Source organism: Neopsephotus bourkii, unplaced genomic scaffold, assembly GCF_033783945.1.
Source record: "Neopsephotus bourkii isolate Nb327-2 ecotype Australia unplaced genomic scaffold, CSIRO-AGI_Nbou_v1 NB_1139, whole genome shotgun sequence".
NCBI lineage: Eukaryota > Metazoa > Chordata > Aves > Psittaciformes > Psittacidae > Neopsephotus > Neopsephotus bourkii.
In genome coordinates this window covers 1365729-1392468 of record NW_026901625.1, presented here as the reverse complement: position 1 = coordinate 1392468, position 26740 = coordinate 1365729, and the positions used below count along the sequence as shown (strand labels likewise).

Below are 26740 nucleotides of genomic sequence, written 5' to 3'. Positions count from 1 at the left end.
GCCAGTAGTCAGAAACCAGAGGTTTCTTATCTGAGTGCTGTTCTTCTTACACAAGGTTGTGGTACATGCTGAAAGCAAAACGGCCTCTGCCTCAGATTTTCTTCACCATAACCCATTCAGACAGTTACAGTGACAAAGTCTTAGAAGTCATTTATTCACCCCTCCTAAGCTAAGCAGAGAAGGGGAAAAGCTCTGCTCCAGCCACCCAGTGACTTGCATCTAAGCTCCGCCAGGCTGGCTGCAGGCATGGCGCTGCCACCAAGTGTTTCATCACCATCCAGCTTGAAAACAACGCTTTTGGTCTCTGTCCAAGGAGAAAAGAGCAAAGCTTTGCTGCTACAGATTTCTTGTCTCCATCACCAGGTCTGTGTGTCAGCCTTCAAAGCGGGAAGCGCAGGGTGCCTTGCCAGGGGATGTTCTGAGTCTCAGGAGATGGCTCTGAATGGATTCAGAGATGTGGGAATCAAGTAGGCAATCTGTGCTTTCCTTGGCAGAGTGGCTATTGACCCCCAGAGAGGGTCAGCAATAGAAAACACAGGTTTCAGGGGGATGTATCGTCCCATGGCCTCTGCTGACTGGCAGTGTTCTGAGCTGTGTGGTTTGAACACAGTGTTTGGGGTTTTCCCTTGAACTCCATCTCCCTCCCTTCTCCTTATGAATTTGCAGCTTTGTTTTTACTTATTCTTCGTGAAAAGTGAAGTTTTCAGTTTTCACTGTTGTAGAAAAAGAAGGGGGAAGGGAGCAGAGGGAAGTAGTGGCCTTTTTTGTGTGCTTTGAGATCCACTGATGGGAAGGGCACTGAGAGGGCTGAAAACTCATACTCCTAAATGCAGACCTTTCAGGAGCACAGGTTAACTTCTCTCAGCCCTCTTCCCCTGGAATTATCTTGGAGACCATGAGACCTTTACAGCCTTCATTGCAGTTGGGTCCTTTTGGCTGCCATCTGAGTTGTTTCAATCTTTTGGGTACCAGTTTGCCATGTCCAGTGCCTTTGGGGGATGCATAACTAGTAAGAAAAGATTCTGTTTGAACAGCCATATGAGCAAATGAGCAGCAGGATCTGTTCAGTCCTGTTTCCGAGTGAGAGGCCCAGCCATCACCCACAGTGTCCCTCTAACAGTGTAAAACTTCTGCATGGTCTGTGGTCTGAGCAACAAGTAAATAATCCCCCCGTTTTCTTGTGAACAAGAGGCACTCTGATCTCCTACTTATTTATTTGCAGGCCTCATTAATATAACATCAGTGCAACAAACAGCTGAAGGGGGGGCAGTGTCAGGCTGAATAATGGAGTTGCTCTGCTGAGATAACAATTAGGTTCTGAATGTGCTATCAGCTAAAGCAGAGGCAAGAAGGGATCATGCCGGGATGACAGTGCTTGTGTGCTGGTTCCCTGCTGGGCTCATCAGCTGGGATCCAGCTAGCTTAGAGCTGGATGAAAAAAGACAAAGAGAAGGAAGGTAGATGACATTTTGGGAGGGGGCAGGGGTTATGCCATTTATTCTGCAAGCCATGTGCTTGCTTTGCACCCTAACAGATGCCAAGAGGTTATTGTGCAGAATGGTCTAAGGCTCATGGCTTGCCTTAAGCTCCGGAAGGAAAACCCCATCCGATTCACAGCCAGCCCTAGGTCTCCCTGTGTTGTGCACAGACTTCTCCTGGAGCCTAAATATTGCTTTATGTCAGAAATGCTGAACCATGATGCTGAGAACATTTATCCTGTGTTGTTATAGCAGTGTCTTCTGCAGGCTGGGGAGGGAAGTGTGCTAGCATTGTGTTGGGGCTCCTGGATCCCTGGGATGGCTTGGATTCCAACCTCAGGGATCCCCAGGACCCCTACCTTGGTTTCAAGAAAGAAGCAGCAACACCAGAAATGCAGTAGTGCATCTGCATCCCTTCCGTGGTGTGAGGGTAACCAAGCTCCTACCACCAGCCACTTCATCTCTGTGTTTGGATCCATTCTGTGAATAACACAGTTCTTCACACTTGCAGAGACCCTGGTCCTGAGCAGCAGGACCGTGCTTTGTTAGGGGTGGTGGATTGCTTATTTGTTTCGTGCTAGGTGAGGCTGATGCTCAGGAGAGAGGTAACCTGCTCAGACATCAGCAGAACCAGTGTCCCTGCCTCCCACACCCCACTTCCAGTAGCAGTGCAGACCCCTGAACAGTAGGTGTATAATTCCTGATGATGGCCTTGGTTTTAACTTAGGTGCTCTTTGCAGCTCCTCGTGACCCTCCCCAGAGCTCTGAGTGAAAGCCACTCTGCGAGGTCTGGTGCTTGAAACTTGGGAATACTGCTTCCTAATCCTGTCTCGGGTTAAGAATATGCAATGTGGTCACAGCCAGCCCTGCAGCTCCCAGGACAGGCAGGCTGGGGTTAGGGCAGCCCTGGGCTGGGTTTGCTGGAGATGCCTTGGCCACTACATGAGGAGGTGATGCAGGGATGCTGCTTGGAGGCGCCACCAGCGCTTGATGTGATGGGACCTTTAAGACTTATCTTCTCTCTGTGATTTTGACTGAATCTCTCCAGCTGTAATTAATCGAATGCATCTGTTCTAACCCTGGGGCTGCTTTGTGGCACAGTTACTTCAAAACTGTTCAATTAGTGGCCACTAAAATCTAGGTCGAGTGGAGGGAGCTCCATATTGGGGATTTTCCAGGTCAGGACATCTTGAAAATACAGCCTGAGCTCTGCTTTGTGTGGGGAGGCTCCACGGGCTGTGGGGAGGTCAGGAAATGGTCAACTGAGACTTCCTTTGAACAGTGATGAGACCACAAGTGCGAGTGCTCCAGCAAATGTGTTTTAACATACTCCAGGGCTGCAAGGGACAGTTGTAACTGTCAAGTACGTAAAGTGCCGAGCTCAGGTGATTCCCATTACCAGTGCAGGCCTTCAGGACTTGGTGTAATGCAATCCAATGTGATTTTGTAGTGTCTTTTAAGGGCACATAGAGCTTCACAGAGCTAAACGGTACAAAACCTGTGACGTGGTGCGAGTTACAGAAAGGAGCAGCACGACAGAGAGTGTATGGTGAATGAATCAGAAGCCTCAGTCGTGTGGCTGAGGGCAGAGGGAGGTAGAAGTTGGAGTCTACACAGAGGAAGGAGGCAGGGGGTTGATGTTTGGGGTATGGAGCAGGCTGAACCCCAGCATGTGTGGCCAAATCCCATTCAGGAAGAGGTTTTGAAGAGCTCAAGTCGTTTGCCAAAGACAGGGCCGGAACAAACAAGCCTGAACAAGATTTCTCCATTAAATTAATTGAATTGCATTATTGTGGATTATGTTTGTTTATGGCTAACAGCTGTAGCATGGGGAATATTTACTCACCCAAGAGAAACACTGGACCGGTGGCAGATTAAGGACAGCTATTGGACAGTCTTGGGTCCAAATTCTGTGGCGATGCGTTATTGTAATTGAAGAGGATAGTGTCCTTAATGAAAGTCTATGGGAGCAGAGATGATTATGGCTGAGGCAGGCTATAAACAGGCAGCTTTAAAGCACACACCTCACACTTTAACATTTCTAAGTCATTTGAGGTGCCAGCTTCCTAATAAAATGTGACATTAACGTTCAGGGAGCAGCCAAGGCAGGAGTTACAGATCTCCAAAGGAGCAAGCTACTTCTGAAGGGTAATTTACCATATTCTGGGTAGATAAAAGAAGTCAGTCTCATCCTTCTGCAAGGCTTTCTGGCGGGATGGCATTGCCTATGCCTCTCGGCCAGCTCAGGGACCATGATGTCCTCCTTTGGAGCACGGCACAGATGGATTTCAGCATCACTGGGCTTCTCAAAGACATCCAGAGAAGTCATGAGAAGGTGGCAGTGGCCTGGGTTTGGCAGCAGGAGGAGGTGGAGGTTGCAGCACTCCGCATCCCTGAGCAGCCCATGGAGCAGACGTCTGGACACCAGCTCAGTATCCCTGTGTTTTGTTTCCCTCTAGATCCTGACGGTCTCGGGGCCCCCAGAAGGAGGGACGAGGGTGACCATCCGTGGTGTGAACCTGGGCCTGGACTTCTCAGAGATCGCCCGCGGGGTGCAGGTGGCCGGGGTGCAGTGCACGCCGCTGCCCGAGCACTACATCGTCGCCGAGCAGTGAGTGGCTTCATAGACCTCAACTGTCTGCCCTGTGGACACAAAGCCTCTTCCCTGAGCCCCAGCAAACCCACCCTCACAGGGAAGAATCTCTTCCTTACATCTAACCTAAATCTTCCCTGTTTAAGTTTGAATCCATCACCCCTCATCCTATCACTACAATCCCTGTTGAAGAGTCCCTCTCCAGCATCCCTGCAGGCCCCCTTCAGATACTGGAAGCTGCTCTGAGATACCCACTCAGCTTCTATTCTCCAGGCTGAACAGCCTGAAGGGGATGAGGTGCTTGGATGCTCTCTGGGGGTGTCCAGCAGCCGTTTAAGCTTTCATTAAGTGTTTTGTTTCATTCCACACCAGCATTCCTGCTTTGCCAAGCAACTTTTCTGCTGAGCACCTTGCTGTTGATGCTGAGCTCTCTGCCCCTTCTCCTCCCCACTGTATTTGAAATGCAGGCGATGCTGCTGCCTGCCCGCAGCTATTTGTTAGGCGGGTGAGACGGTGACAGCCGCTCAATCCGAGTGGGCTTCCACTGGAGTCAGTTCATTTATTTCACTAAGCAAAACGTCAACCAAAAATTAGAGAACAGGCACTGTAGGAGAGGATGGGCGAGGGAACCTCCCACAGTGACACGTGCTCCTGGGGCTGGTGCCAGGGGGTTGCTCAGGTGCAGTCAAAGTGCTCGGGGATGTGTTGAGGGTCATCTGGGCAGAGGAGGAGGGGAGCAATACATGATGTCTTATAGAATGGTTTGGGTTGGAAGGGACCTCAAAGCTCCTCCAGTTCCAACCCCTGCCACAGGCAGGGACCCCTTCCACTGGAGCAGCTTGCTCCAAGCCCCTGTGTCCAACCTGGCCTTGAGCACTGCCAGGGATGGGGCAGCCACAGCTTCTCTGGGCACCCTGTGCCAGCGCCTCAGCACCCTCACAGGGAAGAGCTTCTGCCTAAGAGCTCAGCTCAGTCTCCCCTCAGGCAGGTTCAAGCCGTTCCCCTTGGCCTGTCCCTGCCTGCCCTCTGAACATCCCCATGGCCTCCTCTGGACTTGCTCCAGCACTTCCACTGTGAAGGGCACTATGGGCATGAAGAGCATCACTGATGTTATTGCAGGAACAGCTCCAAGCACTGCACCAGCAGTGCTGTCACTGCTAGCGGTTTGGGCTGTTCTGCTGAGCAGTGTTTTGTTTTATTTTTCAAATAAAGGATGGAAGATTATGAAATTATCCTCCTTTGATGGTATGAAACCCTGATTTTATAATCATGACTCTAATTATGGCTCTTGAGCTTTCGAAGTTTGTTAACATCATTAAAACATTTACCCTGGGCAGATAACAGCAAGCATTAGCAGGAGAGCTGTCTTTTAAAGATGAAAACAGATAAAAGGACCCTCTTAAGGGTTCTGTGGGCAGACTGAATTCCAAGACTGTAATGACTCGCCATATGCTCCAGCCAGCAATTAGGTTAATGTTGGTGAAAGGGCCACTTAGCCCAGCAATCAGCACCCTACAGCTCTGCTGAATGCATCACTTCTGTAACAAGGCACCTGCTGGGAATTTGGCTTTTATCAGGAATTGGGATCAGGTGTATCAGGTTGCTCATGCCCCACCCCGTGCCCCATTATGATGGCTGGTGCTGTACAGCAGCTGCTTCACTGGCAAATCATAGAATCATAGACTAGTTTGGGTCGGAAGGGACCTTAAAGCTCCTCCTGCTCCAACCCCTGCCATGGGCAGGGCCCCCTTCCACTGGAGCAGCTTGCTCCAAGCCCCTGTGTCCAACCTGGCCTTGAGCACTGCCAGGGATGGGGCAGCCACAGCTTCTCTGGGCACCCTGTGCCAGCGCCTCAGCACCCTCAGTGAAGAACTTCCTAAGATCTAACCTACATCTCCCCTCTTTCACTTGAATATTATATATTCAGTAGATATACAGTATTCAGTGTTTCCCCCCTCTCCTATGTAGAACTTGGTGTATCCTTGCTTCTTGTGGGAAAAAGCCTCCCCTCTGTTCTCCTGCCTGTGGGGTGTCAGGAATCACTTCATCTCCCTTTGCCTGTGCGCTGGCAGGAGCAGAGATGATTGCTCTCAAATGCCAGCCCTCCATCCTAGCCCACGGCCTGGCAGCACAGCAACCCTGCCAGTCTGCAAGAGGAGAAGCAATGAAATAGCAGAGAGGTTCATGGGCAATGTCTGGCTCAAAGCAGAGAGAGGAGCACGTGGCACATGAAGGCACGCAGCTGAGACGCTTCAGTTCCTGTTCTCCAAAGGCAGCATCTCTCTAGGCGACTCGTTCTGATATGCAGCAATAAGGATGTTCACATTAGAGCTCTTGACTACATGTGTGTATTTTGTTAGGCCTCCTGGCATCACCTGTGCGTGCTCATCCGCAGGTTATTTTTCTTCCTTTAGTCTATTTTATGTTATTTGTGGTTAATTCAGTGCTGCTGAAGGCAGCTGACATGCTGCCTCCACAAATTGGAGCCTTTTATGTGTTGGCACATCATCGGCAGAGGAGTGAGCAGTTCCCCTGCTGCTCTGCAGAGGTGCCTTTAGCCTCACGTGAGAGATGATGCTCTGGCTCATCCTCTGACCCCACTGTCAGGGCTAGACACCAAGTGTCTCATCCCTGCATTCCCCTGCCCCAAGGCAGGTTACTCCTTTCCTCAGATTTCCAATGCCCAAAGGGATTCTCTTGGATTTGTCTTCCCACTGTTGCTGCAGGAGCAGCATCCATCCCCTTTAGGTACAGCTAGAGAGCCCCACCAGCTGACATCCCTTTGCAAACCTCTCTCAAACCTGCCAGCATGACAGCCATTCGCTTAGTCTCATCTCCAGTCAATGTTACACATCCCCTGGGTCATGTACTGTACCCACAGGGCCATGAGTTGGTTCCTCATCTTCCAGCAGCTCGCCCTGTCCTTAAGTGCCCACAGGGCTGAGCTGGGCCACGGGAGGAGGGGATCAGTGTCTCCCCTGCAAATGCTGCTCTCCAGGGCTGTCTCTATCATTCCCAAGCAGGTTTCTCCTTTTTTGATTAACTGGGAGACTGCAGCGTGAGCTGTTCCCTTAATGAACTCATCCGTTACTCTGAGGACTTCGCGCTCACTTTGCTGCTGGCTAATATATTGCCATTAGAGCTCTGCTTTGCTCCGGAGTTTACAGCTTGCAATAATTATGTCTAATTTTGATCTCCCCCCCCCCCTTTAAATTATAACATGGGGTAAAAATAGACTCAGTAATTAACTTCCTCCAAAGAGGTAGATACCAAAGTTAAGGAAGAGGGGGAAGAACGCGAAGGGAAAAGAAAGCCAGCCCTGCATGGGCACTGTTGGCACCTCCTGCCAAAGAGTCCCTGTGGCCTTTCTGCTTCCAGGATCGTCTGTGAAATGGGGCAGGCTCTTCCAGGGATCAGCTCCGGCCCAGTGCTCCTGTGCATCGGAGAGTGCAAACCGGAGTTCACAGCCAAGTCCACGCAGCAGTACATGTTTGTGGTGAGTGTCCTATGAGGGTGGGGCGTGAGGGCAGCACGTGTGTCCCATGGGAACAGCTGGGTCAAATGGATAGGGTTCAACACCAGAAGGCAGTCCCAGAATTGCCATCTTCCCCGTGGCATTGCACAGTTTTTGGGAGCCCAGCCTGTAGATGTCTATAGAATACACGAGGTTTAGGTGGGAACCTAAACCCAGGGTTTCCACTGGCTTTGGTCTCAGTTTTGCACCACCAAAGTACTGACAAGCTTCCCTACATTTCTAGGCTCACTCTTTGCAAGTGCACTGGTGTACTCCCAGCAGGAGCCTTACACACATAATAGAATCCCAGCTGGTTTGGGTTGGAAGGCAGCTTAGGTCTCATCCAGTCCCAACCCCTGCCACAGGCAGACACCCCTTCCACTGGAGCAGCTTGCGCCAAGCCCCTGTGTCCAACCTGGCCTTGAGCACTGCCAGGGATGGGGCAGCCACAGCTTCTCTGGGCACCCTGTGCCAGCGCCTCAGCACCCTCACAGGGAAGAATGTCTTCCTTATATCTAACCTAAATCTCCCCTTTTTCAGCTTAAAGCCATAACTTTGTTCTGTACCTGGGGATTTTCTGTGCATGAGGAATTGGCAAGGAATTGAAGTCAGCACTAGAAACCTTCCTGTTTGCAATGAAGGGATGTTGTTACCTTGGTGTGTAGTTAGTGGGAGTAAATCCAGGGTGCTGCTTCTTGCTGGTTTTGAAGCCATTTTTATACAGACCTGTGTGTACATACAGGCACCAATACACCTTTTTGCATGAACCCAGAAACAAACAGGACAGCAAGCACCAGAGACCATCCGCTGCAGCTTGGGTACTGCTGCAGACTTAACTCTGAGAATGAACTGTTTCTGTGTCTATAGATTTAATTCTACCCTTTTGGATGGAAGGGTAATTCTGCATCCAACTATTAGGGGCTTTTTGGTTTTCCCCCCTCCAAGGATGCTGGTTCAGTGTAAGCTTTCTCCCTGCTTCTTGGCTTGGTGGCTTCCATTGGTTGAGTGGGTCATTTGTTTCCCTTGTTTAATTAGCAGCCTTTTGATTCATAAACTGAAAAGGTACAGCTGAGCTTTCGCATACCTCCAGTTCTGCCTAAACAGGGCGCTTCATCCTGCCACATCGATTTTGTGCTCAGTGGAATCTGGATGCAGGGAAATGCCAGCACTTCCCAATTGTCCACAATTTGTAAACTAATTGAGAGATAAATCAGGCTAACCCCTGCCACCCCCTATTAGTGTTGCATCCCACACCCTCCCCTGGGGTTTCAGTTATTCCACAACATAGCAGGGGTGCCAAATACCACCACATTTTGCCTGAGTGTGCCAGAAGCTCTGATCATCACAGGGCAGTGCCCCAGTTCCCCCGTTATCAAAAGGCAGGTTCTCATGTGACACAAGGAGGAATCTCTCTTGCTTTGTGTTAAATAATAACCAGGAACCAGTGGAAAGCAATTGTGGAGATGAATCTTGAAGTAGTATCTTGCAGGAACCCAGTAACATATGCTGAGCATCACCATCCTTTGCATTATTGCTTCTGATTTCCAGCACTTACCTTGATTAGATCGTTTCTTTTTCTCAGGCACCTATAACTTCCACCACATCACGGCCTTTTGTTAGTTGGCCTCTATTTTTCTCTTTAGTGCTGCCACAGATTCCATTACAGCTGCTTTATGCTGTTAAAGTCAGTAGTAAAATTGATTGGTACCTTAAAGCAGAGCTCTGTTCTGACCCTGTGAGGGTTTATACCTTCATGAGCTCATCTGGAGCCTGACATCGTGCAGGAGCAATGCTGTCACCTGAATTACACCCCTTTTATCTGGGGAGGTGGAACCTTGGAGCTGGCTTGGTCTGTAAATCTGTCATAATTATCACCAAATCAAGAGCTGAAGATGGAAAATCTTTATTAAGCTCTCAGGCCCTCATCCGATGCCCGCTGCACCCCAGCCTTGGGATGGGGCTGAAGGAGGAGGGGGGCTGTGGTGGACTCTGTCTGCAGTGTCACAGCATTGCAGCTTGCTCCTAACTCACTTTAGGGCACAGTTGCCAGGGTTGGGCTGGAGGCTGAAGGAGGTCTTTGATGTGGAACTGTACATGGAACATCCTTTGAATGTGGTGTTTGCATTTTGGAATTGCTCCTCTTGGTTGTATGAAATGGTCCCCAGCCTGCCCAGTGTAACCATTGCTATCCCCATTCTATAGTCTGCTGTTGCCATTAGCTGGGGTAACCATCAAATATCCTCAGCTGGAAGGGGACCCACAGGGATCATTGAGTCCACTTTGACCCCAGCTAGAATAAGAACTGGGAGCTGCCTATGAGCAGCTGGAAGACGAATCTTTCCCTCCTGGACCATTATCCCGTAATAGCCGCAACAGGGTGAATTGTGTGTTTTGTTCTCTGGTCTGTTGAGGAGTCCGGGTCAAACAGGCCTGAGCTGCTTTGGCAAATGCTGTGGCACCCAGAAAACACATGTTGCATTGTGAAAACACTAGAGAAAACAGGACAAACTCTGGGAGCTGCCAAGCAGGTGGTGCCAGGGGAGCAGAGCTGGGAGGCTGCCAGGCTTTGTGGATGAGAGTCATAAGGAGGGGAATGCAGAAGCATTAGGAAAACCATTTGGTAATATCCACTGATTGAAAACAAATAGAAAGGTACCTGCTTTCTGCAAACTCTATTAAGGGGGATAAAAGCTCACCCAGTGCAAGGTAGGATGAAGACATTGCTGCAATAACATCACCAGGGAAATGTCGAGTGGGATTTGTTTGCTAAGGATATCTGTCCATGAGCAGAGCTGAGCTGCCTTTTGTTCAAGGCCTGCAGTGTTGCCCATGACCCTGGTGGGGGTTTTTTGCTGCTTTACCACATTGGCACACTTGAAATATTTAGGTTCAGATTTCCAGCATGGCAGTTTGCCAGGCTTGGGATATATACAGCTTTTGAAGCTGCAGTGCAAACAGCTTACCTTTGTGTAAAGACTGAGCTGAAGGTAAATACCTAATTTTGCCAAGGCTAAATTTACACTCAGTTTGTTGAACCACATTTTATCTTTCAGAGCTGTGTTCAAAAATGTAGCAGGAGATTTGTCACATGTCCAGAACACATCTTCTCTTTTGCTTTTCCATTCTAAAAAGGATACCTGCACTCAGCCAGAGCATAAAGATGCTCCGGAGAGGATGTTTCTTCATCTGACGTGGTCCCTGGGCTCACAGCATCTCCCTTCAGAGCACTGAGTTTGTCCTTTGGTTTCTCCAGACTCCAGCAGTGAGTTTCCTGAATCCAAGTCGTGGTCCAGAGTCGGGAGGGACAATGGTGACCATCTCCGGGCACTACCTGGGAGCTGGGAGCCGCGTGTCGGTGCTCCTGGGAAACCAGACCTGCGAATTCTATGGGTAAGGGGTCGAGTTGTATCATGGAATTCTGTGTCATGGAATCCCAGCCTGGTTTGGGTTGGAAGGGACCCTAAAGCTCATCCAGTCCCAACCCCTGCCATGGGCAGGGCCCCCTTCCACTGGAGCAGCTTGCTCCAAGCCCCTGTGTCCAACCCGGCCCTGAGCACTGCCAGGGATGGGGCACAGCATACCAGTTATCAGAGCTACAGCACAGTGTATGTCCTGTAGCTGAACATGCAGCCACGGCAAAAAACTCATCTGGGAACCCCTGAAGGCTCCCATTTCCTCTTTTATTACCTGAACCCATCTTCTGCTATACTGTGACTGTGACTGGCAAGGGAGGGACTGCATGAGTATTAGTGCTGTCCATTATTTCACTTTCCTGCTGTTACAACGTTAACTGGTCCAAACATCTTCAGCGAACATCACTGTGATTGTAAATGTTTATAATGGTCCTCAGGACCTGCCCTGAGCCTGGTTAATCTGAAGAACATGCAGCATTTATAAAAAACAACTGGTTTCTCTTTTCACAGTTCAACAACTTGCATTACTTTTATTGCAGCCACTGCTGCACATCCCTCAAACCTCCCAGAATGGTCAGAACAAGGGGTGGGCGTCTGCGTGGCAGAGCAAAGCGAGGATCTGCACACACCTTCTTGCTGAGAAACTTGCACAGCCATCCGTCTCCTCAGGGATTTCTATGGCACATTTGCTTTTTAGCCAGCAGTGTAAACAGAGGGTTGACATTTGCAGGGTTTAAGGGGTTTTATTGGGGCTTAGTTAAAAAAAGATACACGCAGTGCACATCTGTGTGCATCGCACATCTATGCAGTGTACATCTGTGTGCATACACATCTATGGCCTATACCAACCCAAAGGTGACAGGGTGCATTTCAGAGCATGGAGAGCCTAAGCAAAGTGGTGTGATGTGCAAAGGCACTGTCAGATCAGGCTTCCCAGGAGGAACCATGAAGTTCCTTTGAAAGAAAAGACCCCTGAAAGTGAATTTCTTATCTGGAAGACTGAGAGGTTCACTATGGGGGCTGTGGACGTTGAGATCGTAGAATCACAGAATGGTTTTGGTTGGAAAGGACATTAAGATCATCCAGTTCCAACCCCCTGCCACTGGCAGGGATGCTCCCACTAGATGAGATTGCTCAAGGCCCCATCCAGTATAGCCTTGGACACTGCGAGGGATGTGGAAGCATGTTGGGGTATTAGTGCTTATTCTGTGTCCATCCTAGAGTGGTGCTTCAGGACATCCCAAGGTCTTCAAGTGCAGATCAATTCACTGTAACCATGCACCAACATTTCTTCCCTCATCCAACGCAAAGGTGCCAGATTGCTGCCTCAGATGCACGCAGGTGATGGTGTTCTCACCAACGGAAGCAGCCTTGGAAGCTGGCCTGCAAGCAGCATCAGCCCTGTGATATAATCCCTTCAATATATGATTATATTCAGGCAACCTGCAGACAGTGACCTGCAAAACCTGGAAGGATTGTGAATACTCTGTATGGTCTAATTACAGCAGGCAAGCAGAAACTTAAACAAAGCCAGGGCAGTGTATGAATGGCACTATCCTTCACGTGGGGTCATGCTGTGCACTTTGTTTTGCTTGGACTGTTTGGAGGCAATGAACTTCAGCTGGACTCGAGGGTGTGAGGGAGCCTGATTAGATGAAGCAGCTTCTAATGAGATTCACTCTAATTACAGCTTCCCCCATTCTCCCCTTTCTGCTCAGAGGAGTGGGTAGATTCACCATGACGACATGCTAATAGCATGGAAAGCTAATTAACTGATCACAGAGAGCTGAGAGCAGCCCTGCCAGCAGTGAGGCGTCACTCTGGATCTTGTGCCAGAGCTAAGCAGGCACGGTAGAGCCTAGCAGGGCTGGGCAGAAAGCAGGCAGCAGAGCAGGCAGCGCTTCAGCATCCACAGAAACACACAGAGAAGCAGCAAGGAGGGTGGAGAAACAGGCTCCTCAGACAACCAGTGTGGGTAAATGAAACCTAGGTGGAGAGTGAGAATGAGACCGGGGGGAGGAGGAGGAGAGCAGGAAGGGGTAGACAACTGCATCAACAGAAACAGTCCAGTCCAATCTGTTTGGGATATTTTAGGAAGCTGTTTCTGTTCCCTGGGTTATGGTGGATGGGTGTGCAAAGGTGTGCACTGGGAATGTTGCGGTACCTGCTGTTAGATACCCCTTGGAATGCCCAGTGCCGAGTGATGTGCCTGTACTCCTTAGGGAGTGTCTGAGGGACCTTGAGAGGGGCCCACAGAGCATCCCCTTACCCAGGTACAGCCACCAGAGCCTTGCTGGAAGCAGAGCAGGGACACGGCTGCACTTGGGCCTCCAATATTCATGCTTCATGAGCTGTGCAGCCTCTGAGGGTGAGGATGGGGAAGAGTGGACATTCAGTAGTGCCAGGTTTTGATTTGAGTGCTGTGCTGCAGACCTGCCTGCCCTCTCCCCTGTGAGAAGCTAAAAACTAAATGGGCCACAGAAGCAGCATGGCCTTTTTGGCAAGCCAGAGGCAGGTTTGGGCAGGCAGGACAACCCGCAGGTGGCCCTACAGGACACTGGCCTTCAAGGGATGTTGCTCCAGCAGTTTTATATGAGCCATGTCCAGGCTCACCACAGAGCAGTGCAGGTCCTTGCAGCTCTGTCCCAGCAGCGGGAGCATCGCTGCTTGGGTCTCATTCCCCTTCTCCATCCATCCACCCATTCACCCACCAGTGCCTTTGTGCTTTGACAGCCCCTCTCTTCCCTGCTGCCTCGACCTTCTCCGGGGCTTCACTGGAAGCAGATGGTCTGTTGTGTCCAGCCAACCAGCGCCAAGGCCGAGGTCACCCCTGCTCTGATGGGGACACAAAGGCGGAAGGCAGCGGTGTCGGTGGCATCGCCCTTCCCAGAGGGCTTCGTGTGCTCCATTATGCTGCTCACAAGAGCCCGTGTGTGCAGTGGGGTGGGAGGGGAAGAATTTGGCTTTTGAGTGAGCTTATGCATCCCATTTCAAAAGCAGCCATCTGTTCAGCAGGGTTCACAGAGGGATGCGGGAGGCTGCGGTTTGGCACAAAGAGTAATTTCAGGGAGCCTGCGCTTCTCTTTTGGTGGGCAGACAGATCCCTTTTCCATGCCAATGAATCTCTCCTCCCCATCTCAGGAGCTCAGCTCCTTTCAGGTACCAGAGTGTAGGGCTGGCTGACGGCTCAGCCTTTTAGTGAGCTGCAGGTCTGCACTAGGACCAAGGGCTTTCTGCCCTTATGCTGTGACTGCCCATTAAGGCTTCCCTGGCTTCTCTCTTGCACAGGCGATCCATGAACGAGATTGTCTGCGTGTCAGCTCCATCAGCCCATGGCCTGGGGGCTGTTCATGTCTCTGTCAGCGTGGACCGGGCCCAGCTGGAGAGGACTTTGCTGTTTGAGTACATTGACGATCCAAAGGTGCAGCACATTGAACCTGAGTGGAGCATTGCCAGGTAACAAAAGGCTCTGACATAATTTCCTTGACAAGCAGGAGGGTAAACCAGCATGCCTGGTCTGGGTTTTCTCTCTCAACCTGTGATCTGTGAGGCCAAAGAGGGTCAATTTGGAAATGCACATCCCAGCCAGCATCCTGGATTTGTCAGGGCTGTGCGTCTGCAGCATTTGCAGTCACCAAAAATCAGGTCCAGAGTTACTATCAAGTAGCTGTGATTACCAAGGCAATTACAGCAGCAGCAGTCTCCCCTGAGATTCTGGGAACAGGAATAAAGGCAAGATCACTTCCATCTGCTGAAGAAGTGCACAATTGCTCATTAAAGGCTCCTTCTCGTAGTCCTGCAATAAAACAAAACCAGCAAGCACCAAGAAAGGAAAAAGCTGATGCTAATCAAAACGTAGTGTTTATTCCAGATTCGCTGCTTGGTACAGAGTGACCGGCGCTGTCACTCCCCTGTGGCATCATCACTGCTAAAAACCCTATGCCAGCCTCATCCCCTGGGGTTCCTTTAATGGTTGTGCTCACACAGGCTGAAACATGGCAATTCATTTCAAATTCCAACTGTTTTTTAAAATTGCCCCTGAATGAAGGACACAGCAGGCTCTGAGGTGTTTGCTTTGAGCCCCAGTTCAAGATAACGCCTGGTCTGGGGTGAGATGGGTTTCGCGGGCTGGTTCAGGAAGCCAGATGTGAAACACTTTACACAGAGGCACTGGCTGTAGGAGAACTGGGGTTCTCTGGCCTGGGGGGTTGTGTTCTACCTGGCCCACAGGGCATTGGGTGCTCTTCATCCCTCCCCTCCCCTGTGTGACAACTTGCAGCATCTGCAGTCCAGATGCAAGTGCATGTCAGCTCCTTCACTGCACATACCGTTCATTGTGTTCCTTAAAAACATCACTATGTAAATCATGAACCACTGTGATTAATTTATTGTCTTACATATTTAGTCTCAGCTCAGTTGATTTCTTTGGTCCCATTTCTCATCCTGCTGCCTTGCAGTGCTGTTAGGTGGGAGAAAGCTGCGAGTATAAAATCTTGCTGACTTGGGAGTCCCCTCCCCAGTGACTCAGTGGGAATTAATCCCTGCTGTCTCCTGGTGCCTGAAGTGTCTGCAGAAAACATCTTTCTGAGATCAACAAGCATCCTTATTGTCAAGCAGAGCCTCTCTCCACAGCATTAATCAGGTGTCTCCTGTTCTCCACAGCGGACACACGCCTCTGACTGTTACCGGCTCCAACCTGGATGTGATCCAGGAGCCAAGGATCCGCGTCAAGTACAATGGGAAGGAGTTTGTCAACGTAAGTAGCTGCTGTCAGCATGGTGCCTGGGAGCATCCCTTGCGTGGGTTCCCCCCACCTGGGGACACACAGGCACCGGTTACTGGTGAGGCTTGCCATGGCAAAAGCTGCTTTGGGGTTGTTTCCCTGGATTTACCCAAACTGGGAACGCTGGAAAGAGGGATTCTTACACACACAAATTACTTCTTCAGCAGCACAATAACTGCCAAGGAGTTTTCAAAGCTAGAAATGGAAGCCTCCATTCTGGGCCATCTCAATCACGTCAAATTCTGTCTTGGGTCAGAAATTCCCCCTTTTGTCCGAGGCCCTGAAACCTTTCCTCTCCCCAGCACCTTTGATTTCTAGTCCCTAGCTCAGGTCTACAGGCACATTATGATGGGAAGCCCGTGTGTGGCTGCCTCCATCATTCCCAGCTGCTCCACACTTCCCATTTTAGGCCTGCTCTTTCTGTTAAAGCCCAGAGTAGGCAGTGAGACCTGCCAGCTCTGAGGCTGCTATGTTTAACTAGTCTCTCCCTAGCTGCCTCTCTATAAATAAACCTCGTACCGCCACAGCTCTGGGCCCAGCAAACCTCTACCAGCCCAGGGAGGGGAGGAGAGAGGGAACCACTTCTGAACAAGAAGCTTTCAGGCTGCTTTCGCAGCTCAGTCACTGCAGTAAGGCCAGATGCTGATTCCCTGTATCCACCTCACCATGTGAAGGATGCTGGACATGGGGCTCTGGGTATTTTGGTGAAGCTGGGTGTTACTTTTAAGGCTCTTTTCCTTCCTCTCTTTTATCACTCTAATATTCCCAAAGCAAGGAGTCAGTATAGCAGAATTTGGGCTTGATCTGGAATGCCACCTCCTTCCCCAGTCTGTATTGTTTCAGTCCAAGGGTAAGAAACTGAAATGAATCCCCAGCTAAGTGGGAACTAAGCAACATCCTTTTATGCTACAAATACAGATTGTACCTCCAGGAGCTACAGAAATTATTCTGACCAGGTAAAACTGCAATACGCTGTTTCTATGCAGTGCTCTTTCTCACTGAACCTGTATTATCTTGGAAAGGGCAAATCACTTAGCAGTCCTTTCCTACTCCCTTTCTCCCTTCCCCTCTGAAGACCTTTTTCATTGGAGCTCTTTTTAAAGAGACATCTAATTTTGTTGCTAGCACTTGCAGTTACACTGCTGCAAAAATAATCCTGAAGACACAAAATAGAGTGAAATTAAATTTTCCACTTATGGAGGGAGGCCAAACGGTTGGGCTCTTGCTGCTTTGTAAGGCAAGAGCCTCATAAATCAGCCAGTTCCCTGCTTCCAGGCCTGGAGAAGCTGTGGGTGTCCTCAGCCTGGCAGGAGATGACCTTCATGTTACCTCCAGCCCACAAGTGCCAGCCAGTCATTCCTCTCCCTTGTTGGGAATTGCCTCTCATCACCAGTTTGTAGCCGGAAGCAGGTATTTGCTGTGGGTCTGTTTCTCCGGGCTTTCCAGGGCGTATTTAAGGAATCAGAACATGGTTGTGCAGGTCAAGGTACAGTTTTCCCTGCCGTCTTTCAAAGCATCACCTTCCTCTCAGGTCTGCAAGGTGGTGAACGCTACAGCGCTGTCCTGCCTGGCTCCCCCCCTCACCTCCGAGTACCGGCCTGGCCTGGATGCTGTGGAGCGGCCAGATGAGTTTGGGTTTATCTTTAACAATGTGCAGTCCCTCCTGGTCTACAACGACACCAAGTTCATCTACTACCCCAACCCAACGTTTGAACTGCTGAGCCCAACTGGGGTGCTGGAGCAGAAGCCAGGGTCACCCATCATCATGAAGGTAAGGAGACCTTTACTCAACTCATGGGAAGAAACAAAAAACCAATCCCAGAGAGATTTTTATTCCCTCTTTGGAGAATGGGATACACTGGATGGAGTCCCATCATTTGCACAAGGAATGGGAACGAGGCGGAAATGAGAGAAATGCATCTCTGTACAGTCTTCTCTCCCCTTGTCCCTAGGGCAGAAACCTGTGCCCACCCGCTCCTGGAGGAGCAAAGCTCAACTACACTGTGCTCATCGGAGAGACACCCTGTGCTGTCACTGTCTCTGAGACCCAGCTGCTGTGTGAGCCACCCAATCTCACCGGACAGCACAAAGTGATGGTGAGGGAACAAACACTCCTTTCAGCATCCTTTCCCTCCCTCTTTCCCATCCGTTCCCCCCTTCTCTAGCTCCCTGATGCACTTGGATATTGAGTGCAGTTTCTTGTCCAAGGTTTGGTAGGATCTTTATGGCTGTCTAATTGAAAGTATAAAATACTGATGTGGATTAGCGTTGACAAACTTCTTCTCTCCCTGAGGGAACCTACTACCAAAGCCTTCTAGAAGGAACAAATCTTTCTGGCAATGCCTTCAGCACTAGTTATCATCCTTTCTGTGGTGCTGCATAGCCTTCCTTCAGTAAGTGAGATTACTGGCATTAAACTGAAAGAGGGCAGATTTAGATTAGATTAGGAGTATATTCTTAACTATGAGGGTGGTGAGGCACTGGCACAGATTGCCCCATCCCTGGCAGTGTTCAAGGCCAGGCTGGAGGGGGTTTGGAGCAACCTGCTCTAGTGGAAGGGGTACCTGCCCATGGCAGGGTGGTTGGAAGTGGATGAGCTTTAAGGTCCCTTCCAACACAAACCATTCATGACTCTGTGATTTTCAGTGGGTTGTGTTCTCCCTCCTGTTTGGATTTTGACAGTCCTTCTAGCCAGACCTGATCTGCAAAGTGGATGGGAAGGTTTTCCCTTTCCTAAAGCAGAAGCAGCTAGGAATATCTGAACGCTGGAGTGGTTGAATCAATGGCCTCATGCAGGATAACAGTCGGTGTCTTCCTCTGCTTTGGTTTTGGGCATTGCTGCTTCCTCTGATCCGCTCACAGCTGCTGAAGTGCTTGAGTGGAGCCCAAACGAGATTGTAATTGTGATTTATTTCCCTTTAAGTTCAGCATCCAAAACATATTCACATTATCACAGTGTGATGCACAGAAGCGCAACCTGGCTGAGAGCTGCTTACATCTGTGGCCGGGGCACATCCAAGAAAAGCCTGTCCTGGCATTAACCTCCAGCGTGTTTGCTCTTTAGCTTTCACATCTCTCCCCTTCCCTGTTCTCTTTCCAGTTGCTCTGGTTTCTTGTCAGTGAAATTATCACTAGGTTGCTTATGTCCACGCTTTACAAAAGGAGTTGAAAGCTTATAAAATGAAAGTCAAATGGAGCCATCAGATAGTAAGAACAAAGCCCAGATAGCAAAGGGCTGGCACATTTATCATGACTTGAAGCCTCCCTGCGTTCACATAAGCGACACCCTCTGTTTGAAGGCAACTGGAGTTGCTGTATTCTTGGCTGAAACACGACTCTGTTCAGTGCTTCTGTAGGGATCTGCGCAGGCCATGTGGTGTGTACTCGGGCTTTGGGACTGGCTGACACCCAGCTAAAGCTGGTGGTTACCTCCATTGTGCTTTGTAGGTGCGTGTTGGTGGTATCATCTTCTCCCCCGGCTCGGTGAGCATCATCTCAGACAGCCTCCTGACCCTGCCAGCCATCGTCAGCATTGCGGCTGGAGGCAGCCTGCTCCTCATCATCGTCATCATCGTCCTCATTGCCTACAAGCGCAAGTCCCGAGAGAACGACCTGACCCTGAAGAGGCTGCAGATGCAGATGGACAACCTGGAGTCCCGAGTGGCCCTGGAGTGCAAGGAAGGTCAGTACAGACCAGGCACACTCGGTGTGCTGCAGCTCCATGCCGTGCTTGCCCCAGCAGAGCCCCCTCATCACCCGATGTTGGTGGTGAGGAATGGAGTTCATGCCCCACCACATTTGCCCACCAGACAAGCTGCAGCAGGGTGGGCAACCACAAGTGTGTCAGCAGCAGACACAGCTTTGCTGCCTAATGTGCAGAGAATAGGATTAGAGCTTGATCCTGCTTAAGCGACATGCCTGGATGGTGCTGGAGGGATGGTGCGAGCCCCAGGGTGTCCAACACAATATGCCCCCTTGTCTAATGGCCTTTTAATACAGGGCTTTTAAACAGGCACAAGAGATATGGGGGAGAAGAGGTTTGGACCCCCAAGAAACAGTGTGTATCCCAAATGGAAGGCAGAGGAGGATGGGAAAACTGGTTCAGTCCCTCCTCCAGTCTCTTAAGATGTGAGCCCAGAGCAGTGTGAGCAGGTCTAAGGGATAGGAAGAAGCTCCTCAGCATTGACTTCTGGGGAATCTTGTGTGTTATTTGGTTAGATTTCAACACAGACAAGTCTTGCCCCTTCAGCGAGGCAGCTGCACCTGGCTGCTCTGCATCAGAGTGAAGGTGGAGGTGTGCAGGTATCTCTGTAGCTGGTGGGTGAGAGAAGAAACATTCTGCTGTAGTTCTCTGTGTCCTTCCAGCCGGAAGGGAGCTTAGTGAATTAAAGAAAAATAAATCAAAAGCTGCAAATTCCATCGTGTGACCTGTTCCTTGAGAGCATCACACTGGCTTTGTTCAGCTAGTTTTAAAAGGATGGCCTTGGAAACACAGGACAAAACATGAGATGTATTCAGGAGAGAATACCACTTGGGCATGGGCACAGCCTAGCTGGGGTACAGAGACCTCACTGAGTCAGCATTTCATACTTTGGAGGATGAACACAAGGCCACACATAGAGCTGTATAACACGGTGATGTTATGTAGCAAGTGGAAGAATAAATCCCTTCCTGACCCCTGCAGCAAGCAGTTTCTGCTTGGATTTGATCTGCATCAGCTTTGATTATTCTGGCAACTGTTGACAGAGGAGGAAAGGAAGAAAGGAAAATACGGGAGGCACCAAGTTAGGAAAATAGATCCTCATTTCTATCTGCAGCCTTTAAAGGTGCTGTAGGTGTGTGTACACAAGTGTGAACTGCATACAAATTAATAGGCATCTTTTGTTCTCAGCATCTGCTCTGTGCAGTGTGTGCTCTCTTGCTTTCAGCAGAACCTCCGAGGGAGAGGGCTTGTGTGAGCTACATAGCAGGGTCTCCTCCACATGGCTTTTCTGAGCTGGCCTATTTGTGGGTCCTCCTCAAGGCGAGCAGACGGGCAGCCCACCCCCCCAGAGCCTGTGCTCCCTGAGCTCACATGTGCTTCTCTCGTTCCATTCTCCCTCAACAGCTTTTGCAGAGCTGCAGACGGATATCAATGAATTGACCAGTGACCTGGATCGCTCTGGGATCCCGTACCTTGACTACCGGACCTATGCCATGAGGGTCCTTTTCCCTGGCATTGAGGACCATCCTGTCCTGCGGGAGCTGGAGGTAACGTACAGCCTGTGCTCGAGCCCTTCAAAGTTTCCCTGAGCTGGTGTGAAACCCAGAGGCCTTTATGCCTTCCACACCAAATCTTATTGAGAGTCACTGAGATCACCAGGATGAGCCCCCAGTTCACTTTAGCTAAGTGGTCCATCTCCATCTCTTATTGCTTGATTCTTTTTGCTTTCTTCCCTCTGGTGTTGCTTTAGTTTCATTTTATGGGGTTTTATATTGCTATAGGCCAGAGCAAAGCATACCAGATAAGTTACTGGTGTCCTTTTAATCTCCTCCCTACTCACTGTACGGTGCAGGGAAGGCTGAGCCTGGGAGCATCCTGCTTTGGAGCATCCTGCTGCTGCTATTCCATGGCGTGTCCACCGGAGGGCAGACGCCGTGGCTCGGCATGGCTAGCCTGCCTGCGAGCACTTCAGTGTTTTGTCCCCCACTATGTCTAAATATAAATGAAAGATTTTCACTGGGGATACAGCAAAATGGGTGATGTGGAAGGGTCCATCGGATCCCTTTGCAGATGAGCCCTGCTCACCTGTGAGATCACCCAAATAAATGATGGTGCTTCAAGAAACGTTCCCTGCCACTGAGAGAATGTGGGGCTTCCATCCTCCATCCAGGATGCACAGAGGTACCAGCTCTGCACTCCCTCTGGGAGTATTGCTCCAGTATCCTGAAAGTCATTAAGTCCTCTTGCCTTCACACAGCCCAGGGGATGGCTCAAATCTTCAGCCAGAGCTGGAAGAAGAAGAAGCAATGCTTGCTTGTGCTCCATATGGCTGCATTGCTTTACCAGGCAAGCACTACTTAGCATTAATGCATCAAATCTGATTCATCTCCAGTGGGCACCAGCAGTTGCCCTCGTGTTGGTAAAACTCACCCGGGCTTTGAACCAGCCTCTCAGAGCCCATTCCCTGCTATTTCCAGTCCCATGCACTAAGTTCACTGTTTAAATTGCCAAATAAGCCAAATAAATATGAAAGCTTTTTGTTTTACTCATGAAAAACAGAATTGCAGAGTGATGTGCTGCCAATTACACAGTTGCTTAATTACGCAGTGTTAGTAAAACCAATACATAAGTCTCCAAGATGTTTGGTAAGGAGTTGCCTGATGTAGTTCCATCTTCACTTGTAATGAATTACTTCAGTCTGCAACTGGCTGAAAGCCTCAATTAATTTTTTACACTTGTCCCATAATAAAGCAATAGTCTAGATTAGTATTTAATTTACTCACAAGAGTGTCACTTTTTGTGCAGAACAAGCAGAATTATATGTTGTTTATAGTGCTGTTAGCCTCAGAATAGCTGCTTTATGACTCCGAGTGCAGTTCTGAACAATGACCATAGAATGGCTAGGGTTGGAAAAGACCTTAGTATCATCTAGTTCCAACTGTTCCGCCATGGTCAGGGACACCACACACTGTCACCCAAGACTCCACCCAACCTAGACTTGAACACTGCCAGGGATGGAGCATTCACAACATGATGAAGGTGAGCTGGGCAGAAGTGCTGGGAGGGGACAGAAAAGGTGACCAGGACTCACCAGAGCCCATGTCCAGGGATGCCAAGGCTTTCAGAGATAGGGTGCTGGCTTGTGCTCCCAGGGTTAAACCATTCACCCCACCCCTAGTGATGTTCCCCTGTCCTCCCAAGCCTTGGCTGATGGGTATTCTCCCCTCCACCACAGGTCCAAGGGAACGGGCAGCAGAGCGTGGAGAAGGCCTTGAAGCTATTTGCGCAGCTGATTAACAACAAAGTCTTCCTGCTGACCTTCATCCGAACGCTGGAGCTGCAGCGCAGCTTCTCCATGCGCGATCGCGGCAACGTGGCCTCACTCATCATGACAGGGCTGCAGGGCAAGCTGGAGTATGCCACTGATGTGCTGAAGCAGCTGCTCTCCGACCTCATTGAGAAGAACCTGGAGAACAAGAACCATCCCAAACTGCTCCTGCGCAGGTAGGGCAAGCGACAGGTCTTAGGGCAGGTCACTGTGGTTTCCACAAGGTTGCGTGGACACACTGCTGGTGGCATCTGGGGGCTCTGCAGGACCAGGGTGCTGGTTGCAGGAGGAAAACACTGTTCATCCATGCTGGCTTTTGGATGACCCCCCTATCTCCTTGCCTGTCTCCATGAAACAAGATTAACTTCTAGCGTTTTCACAGATTGCTGCACAGGGTTTTGAATTGGATCACAGAATTATAAAAGGGTTTGGGTTGGAAGGGACCTTAAAGCTCATCCAGTTCCAGCCCCCTGTCATGGGCAGGGACACCTTCCACTAGAGCAGCTTGCTCAAAGCATTGGCTTATTTCTCAGATGTCTGTACAGTACTTGGGGACCTTGTCTAACATGAGCTGTGCTATTAAGATTGTACGTAGAGCATTAAAGATCTAGTGAAGAGGGGTACTTCATGGATGGACAATGCCGTGCATTGCCCCTAGAGCTGTAAGGGAAAGGCAGGCTGCATCTCCTCCTTTATGTGTGGCTGGGGCAAGGTGGGGTGTGACAGCCTCTGCCCCCCCTGGCAAGGCAGCTGCTTTGCTCTTGTCCGCTGCCAGGGAGGCAAGGCTTCTGCTGTGCTCCCCTTGGTGCTTTGCTCCACAGGCGACTCAATTGTTGCAGGTGGCACTGCCTCCTTGGCCACAGGCCAGCTTCTGATTGTCTTCTTCTGTTCCACCTGCCTCTTCTCGGTTTTCTGGGCCACGGCCACAGGTGGGAGCAGAGGTTTCCTCTCTTTGCCTGTGCCTGTGACCTGCAGAGCTGCCTTGAATCCTCTGCTGCTCTGCGGGGCAGGTGCCTGTCTCTGTGCCGTAGCCTCCTGCTTGCCAAAGTGGGAACCTCGTGCTGGTGCCACTGGAGAAAGAGGAGCCAGTTTCTCCTTAGTGGCTCGGGGCAGGCAGCTCCCCTTTGGCTGCTCCCTGGGGTTGCTCCTGCTGGGCACTGGGTGCAGATGCTGTGGAACCACCGTGTGGTGTAGCCCCAGCGACCTGGTGTTGAGGCTGCCCTTGCTGCCCATCACTGGCAGGTGCTTGGCCACTCTGCCAGCGTTCCTCGGGGTGGGCTGATCGGCAGGGGCCTTGCTGCTCTCGGCTGCCTGGACAGTGGCTGTTCTTGTGCTTGTCCCGGCAGCCCTGCTGCGTGGTGGCTCCTGCTGTGCCGCTGGCTGCTGGCGGGGTTCCTGCCTCCTCGCCACAGTTGGCAGCCTGCAGCACTGCTCATAGGCCTCTCTGAATGAGGTGATGGCCGGGGTGTCATTGCCACCCCTGGTGACAGATGAAGCGTCTGCTCCTGCGATGCGCCGCTGGTGTGGGGCAGCACCACTCGGTGCCCCAGGCTGCCCATCTGCAAGAGAAGCCGAGGAGAGGCTGTCTGATGGTGTCCCTTGCGCCTGTGTCACAGCTCGTGCTGTTGGGCTCCCCTGCCAGCCCCAGGGAAGGGCTCAGCCCCGCAGGTGGACATGGGCCAAGGGAAGTATCTACTGCAGACTTCATTGCAAGGAGCCTACAGTACTCCTGGTGCACGCTGCATTGAGGAAGGTTTGAAGCAGCCAGTGCAAGACAATGATGATTAGCGCAGTTGTTGGCCATTCCCATGACTGATGCAGTAGATAGCTTTCACTGTCAGCCTGTGTTGAGATGAGAGTGAGGTTCGATGCTTGAAGAAATGAAGAAATGGGATTTGACAGAGATGCTCCGAGGTGTTTCCATTTGCTCTTCCGTTCAGCTGATCCTGTGTTTCTGTTATAGAAATCAAAGGGAACAGCTGAGCATGAGAGTGTCCGATACCATTCTTCTGCACAACATGCCCCAACTTTCCTGTCAGTCCATATTCCAGTTATTTTTACCAAGCCATGAGGAGCCCACAGGGACAGGACACAGCATCACTTCACTGTGGGGCTCATAGGGGGAGGCTTGCCAGTTCTTAATTTTCTATTAATAAAGTAGTTTATTAAATTAATATTCACTCTCAAGTCCTGAATAGATTATTTTCTGAGGTTTCCACCTCTTCTCTGGTTTGTATCACTGACTCTGTGTTTTCCCTGGCTCGCATCCTAGTGCTTCTCCTCCTTAATTGGGTGACTGAAATATTTCTAGCAGGAGAACAATGTGTGTGTCTATTTGTAGCATGCATTTTTAGGCAGTTAATCAATTCTGGCTGAAATTCTTTAGGGATCTGCAGACATTTTCACAAATTCCTGGCAGATGTTGCCATCGGAAGGGATGATGGATAATGTGACCCCAGGTCTCTTTACCAACTGGTGTCAGGTTTTGTGTGCTAGAATCCATGGCTCCTGTTTATTATTAATCTGCCTGACTTTGGGATCAAACCCTGTTGCTTTTCATTAAATGTCAGTTTTCAGGCATGTGGGATGCTGTATAAATACATACCAAGAGGCATTCCCTAACCCAAGGCAGCAGAGCGAATGTTGAATGTGGGTCTGGAGCAGGGTATGACTTGCTCTAGGTGAAGGTATGGGCAAAAGCAAAGGCTTGGGGCACTGCCACATCCATGGGACATCTCCTGAGCAGGGTTGGTGGCACATGGTCAAAAAGGCAGTGTTGTCAACCAAGGGGACGAAGGTGGAGCCCAGAACAGGCGGGTCACCAGAGGAAAGGGTGCTGCAGAGGGCAAGGGGTTGGATGCATCCCTTTTCCCTGGCTGAAATTTGGACCACATCATGATATCAAATGTGGTGTGAAGGCCAAGGTGCCCAGGGTCATGTGCCCATTTGACTCTGATGCAGCAGAGCAGCTCCCATATGCACGGCCTCACGTGCAGGCTGGCAGCCCTGCCTGCTTTCCTGCCTGCTTGCTTGCCTGTTTTCGTACTTGCTTTCCCCCCTGCCTGCCTTCCTGCCTACCACCACGGGCATGAGCTGCCTGGATGGGGCTCAGATACAGACTGCGGGACACTGCCACCATCTCATCCATCCTGTCCCAGGGAGAAGTGGATTGAAGTGCTTTAAGCAAAGTCTCCAGGTCCTGCAGAGCCAGAATTAAAAACTGTCATTAGGAGCCATTGTATTTAAATTAAAGATAATCTTGGGTACAATGTGGGGAGAGGACACTGGGTGGAACTGGGGAGAAAGCTGCAATTTCCCTGCCATTGTCACTCGGCTGTCCCTGATTGCCAGGAACTGCTGCAAATCCCAGTGATTTACTGAGCGAGGCTGTAATTTGCACCACGTGCAAGGAGCAGTGTCACCAGCCTCCCTGTCACCAGCCCCATCAGGGCTGTGATGGGCTGTCAGCTGGGCAAGCTGCTGTCAGCTTAGTGCGGGGAGTGGGGACAGCTCTTGCCACATCCTGCCCTGCTCCAGAGCATCACAGGAGCGGTGCCAGGGTGCAGCCAGGGAGATCTGGGGCCTCTGATGCATGGTTTGGTTTAGTATGTAATGTGTGTGTGTCCTCCTGGCTTCCCTAGGACTGAGTCGGTGGCTGAGAAGATGCTGACTAACTGGTTTGCCTTCCTCCTCCACAAGTTTCTCAAGGTAAGGAGGGATGGAGCTGAGACCCTGCTGCTGCTGCTTTGCTGTCTCCCCCAGGGTGAATCTGGGCTTGAAACTCTTCAGTCAGGCTCCAAGTCAAATGAGGGGAGACACGGGAGGTGGAAATTTGCTCCAGGGACACCTACACCCAGGGATGCTGTTACATGGGCTGAGTCAAGCTGCCACAGCCTCTGTGCTCAGCATTCTTCAATGTGGTGTCACT

General features: G+C 50.5%; 1 protein-coding gene across 1 annotated transcript in view; it reads left to right on the top strand.

The window, feature by feature from the left end:
• The window catches only part of PLXNA2 (plexin A2), a 153508-nt gene that overhangs the window by 112937 nt on the left and 13831 nt on the right, over positions 1-26740 (top strand). The window contains exons 13-23 of the mRNA XM_061362876.1: positions 3938-4089; positions 7450-7567; positions 10839-10975; positions 14287-14454; positions 15661-15754; positions 17313-17552; positions 17734-17877; positions 19229-19463; positions 20889-21031; positions 22720-22988; positions 26454-26520. Coding sequence (XP_061218860.1) covers positions 3938-4089; positions 7450-7567; positions 10839-10975; positions 14287-14454; positions 15661-15754; positions 17313-17552; positions 17734-17877; positions 19229-19463; positions 20889-21031; positions 22720-22988; positions 26454-26520 — 1767 coding nt within the window. The remainder of the gene's footprint in view (positions 1-3937; positions 4090-7449; positions 7568-10838; positions 10976-14286; positions 14455-15660; positions 15755-17312; positions 17553-17733; positions 17878-19228; positions 19464-20888; positions 21032-22719; positions 22989-26453; positions 26521-26740) is intronic.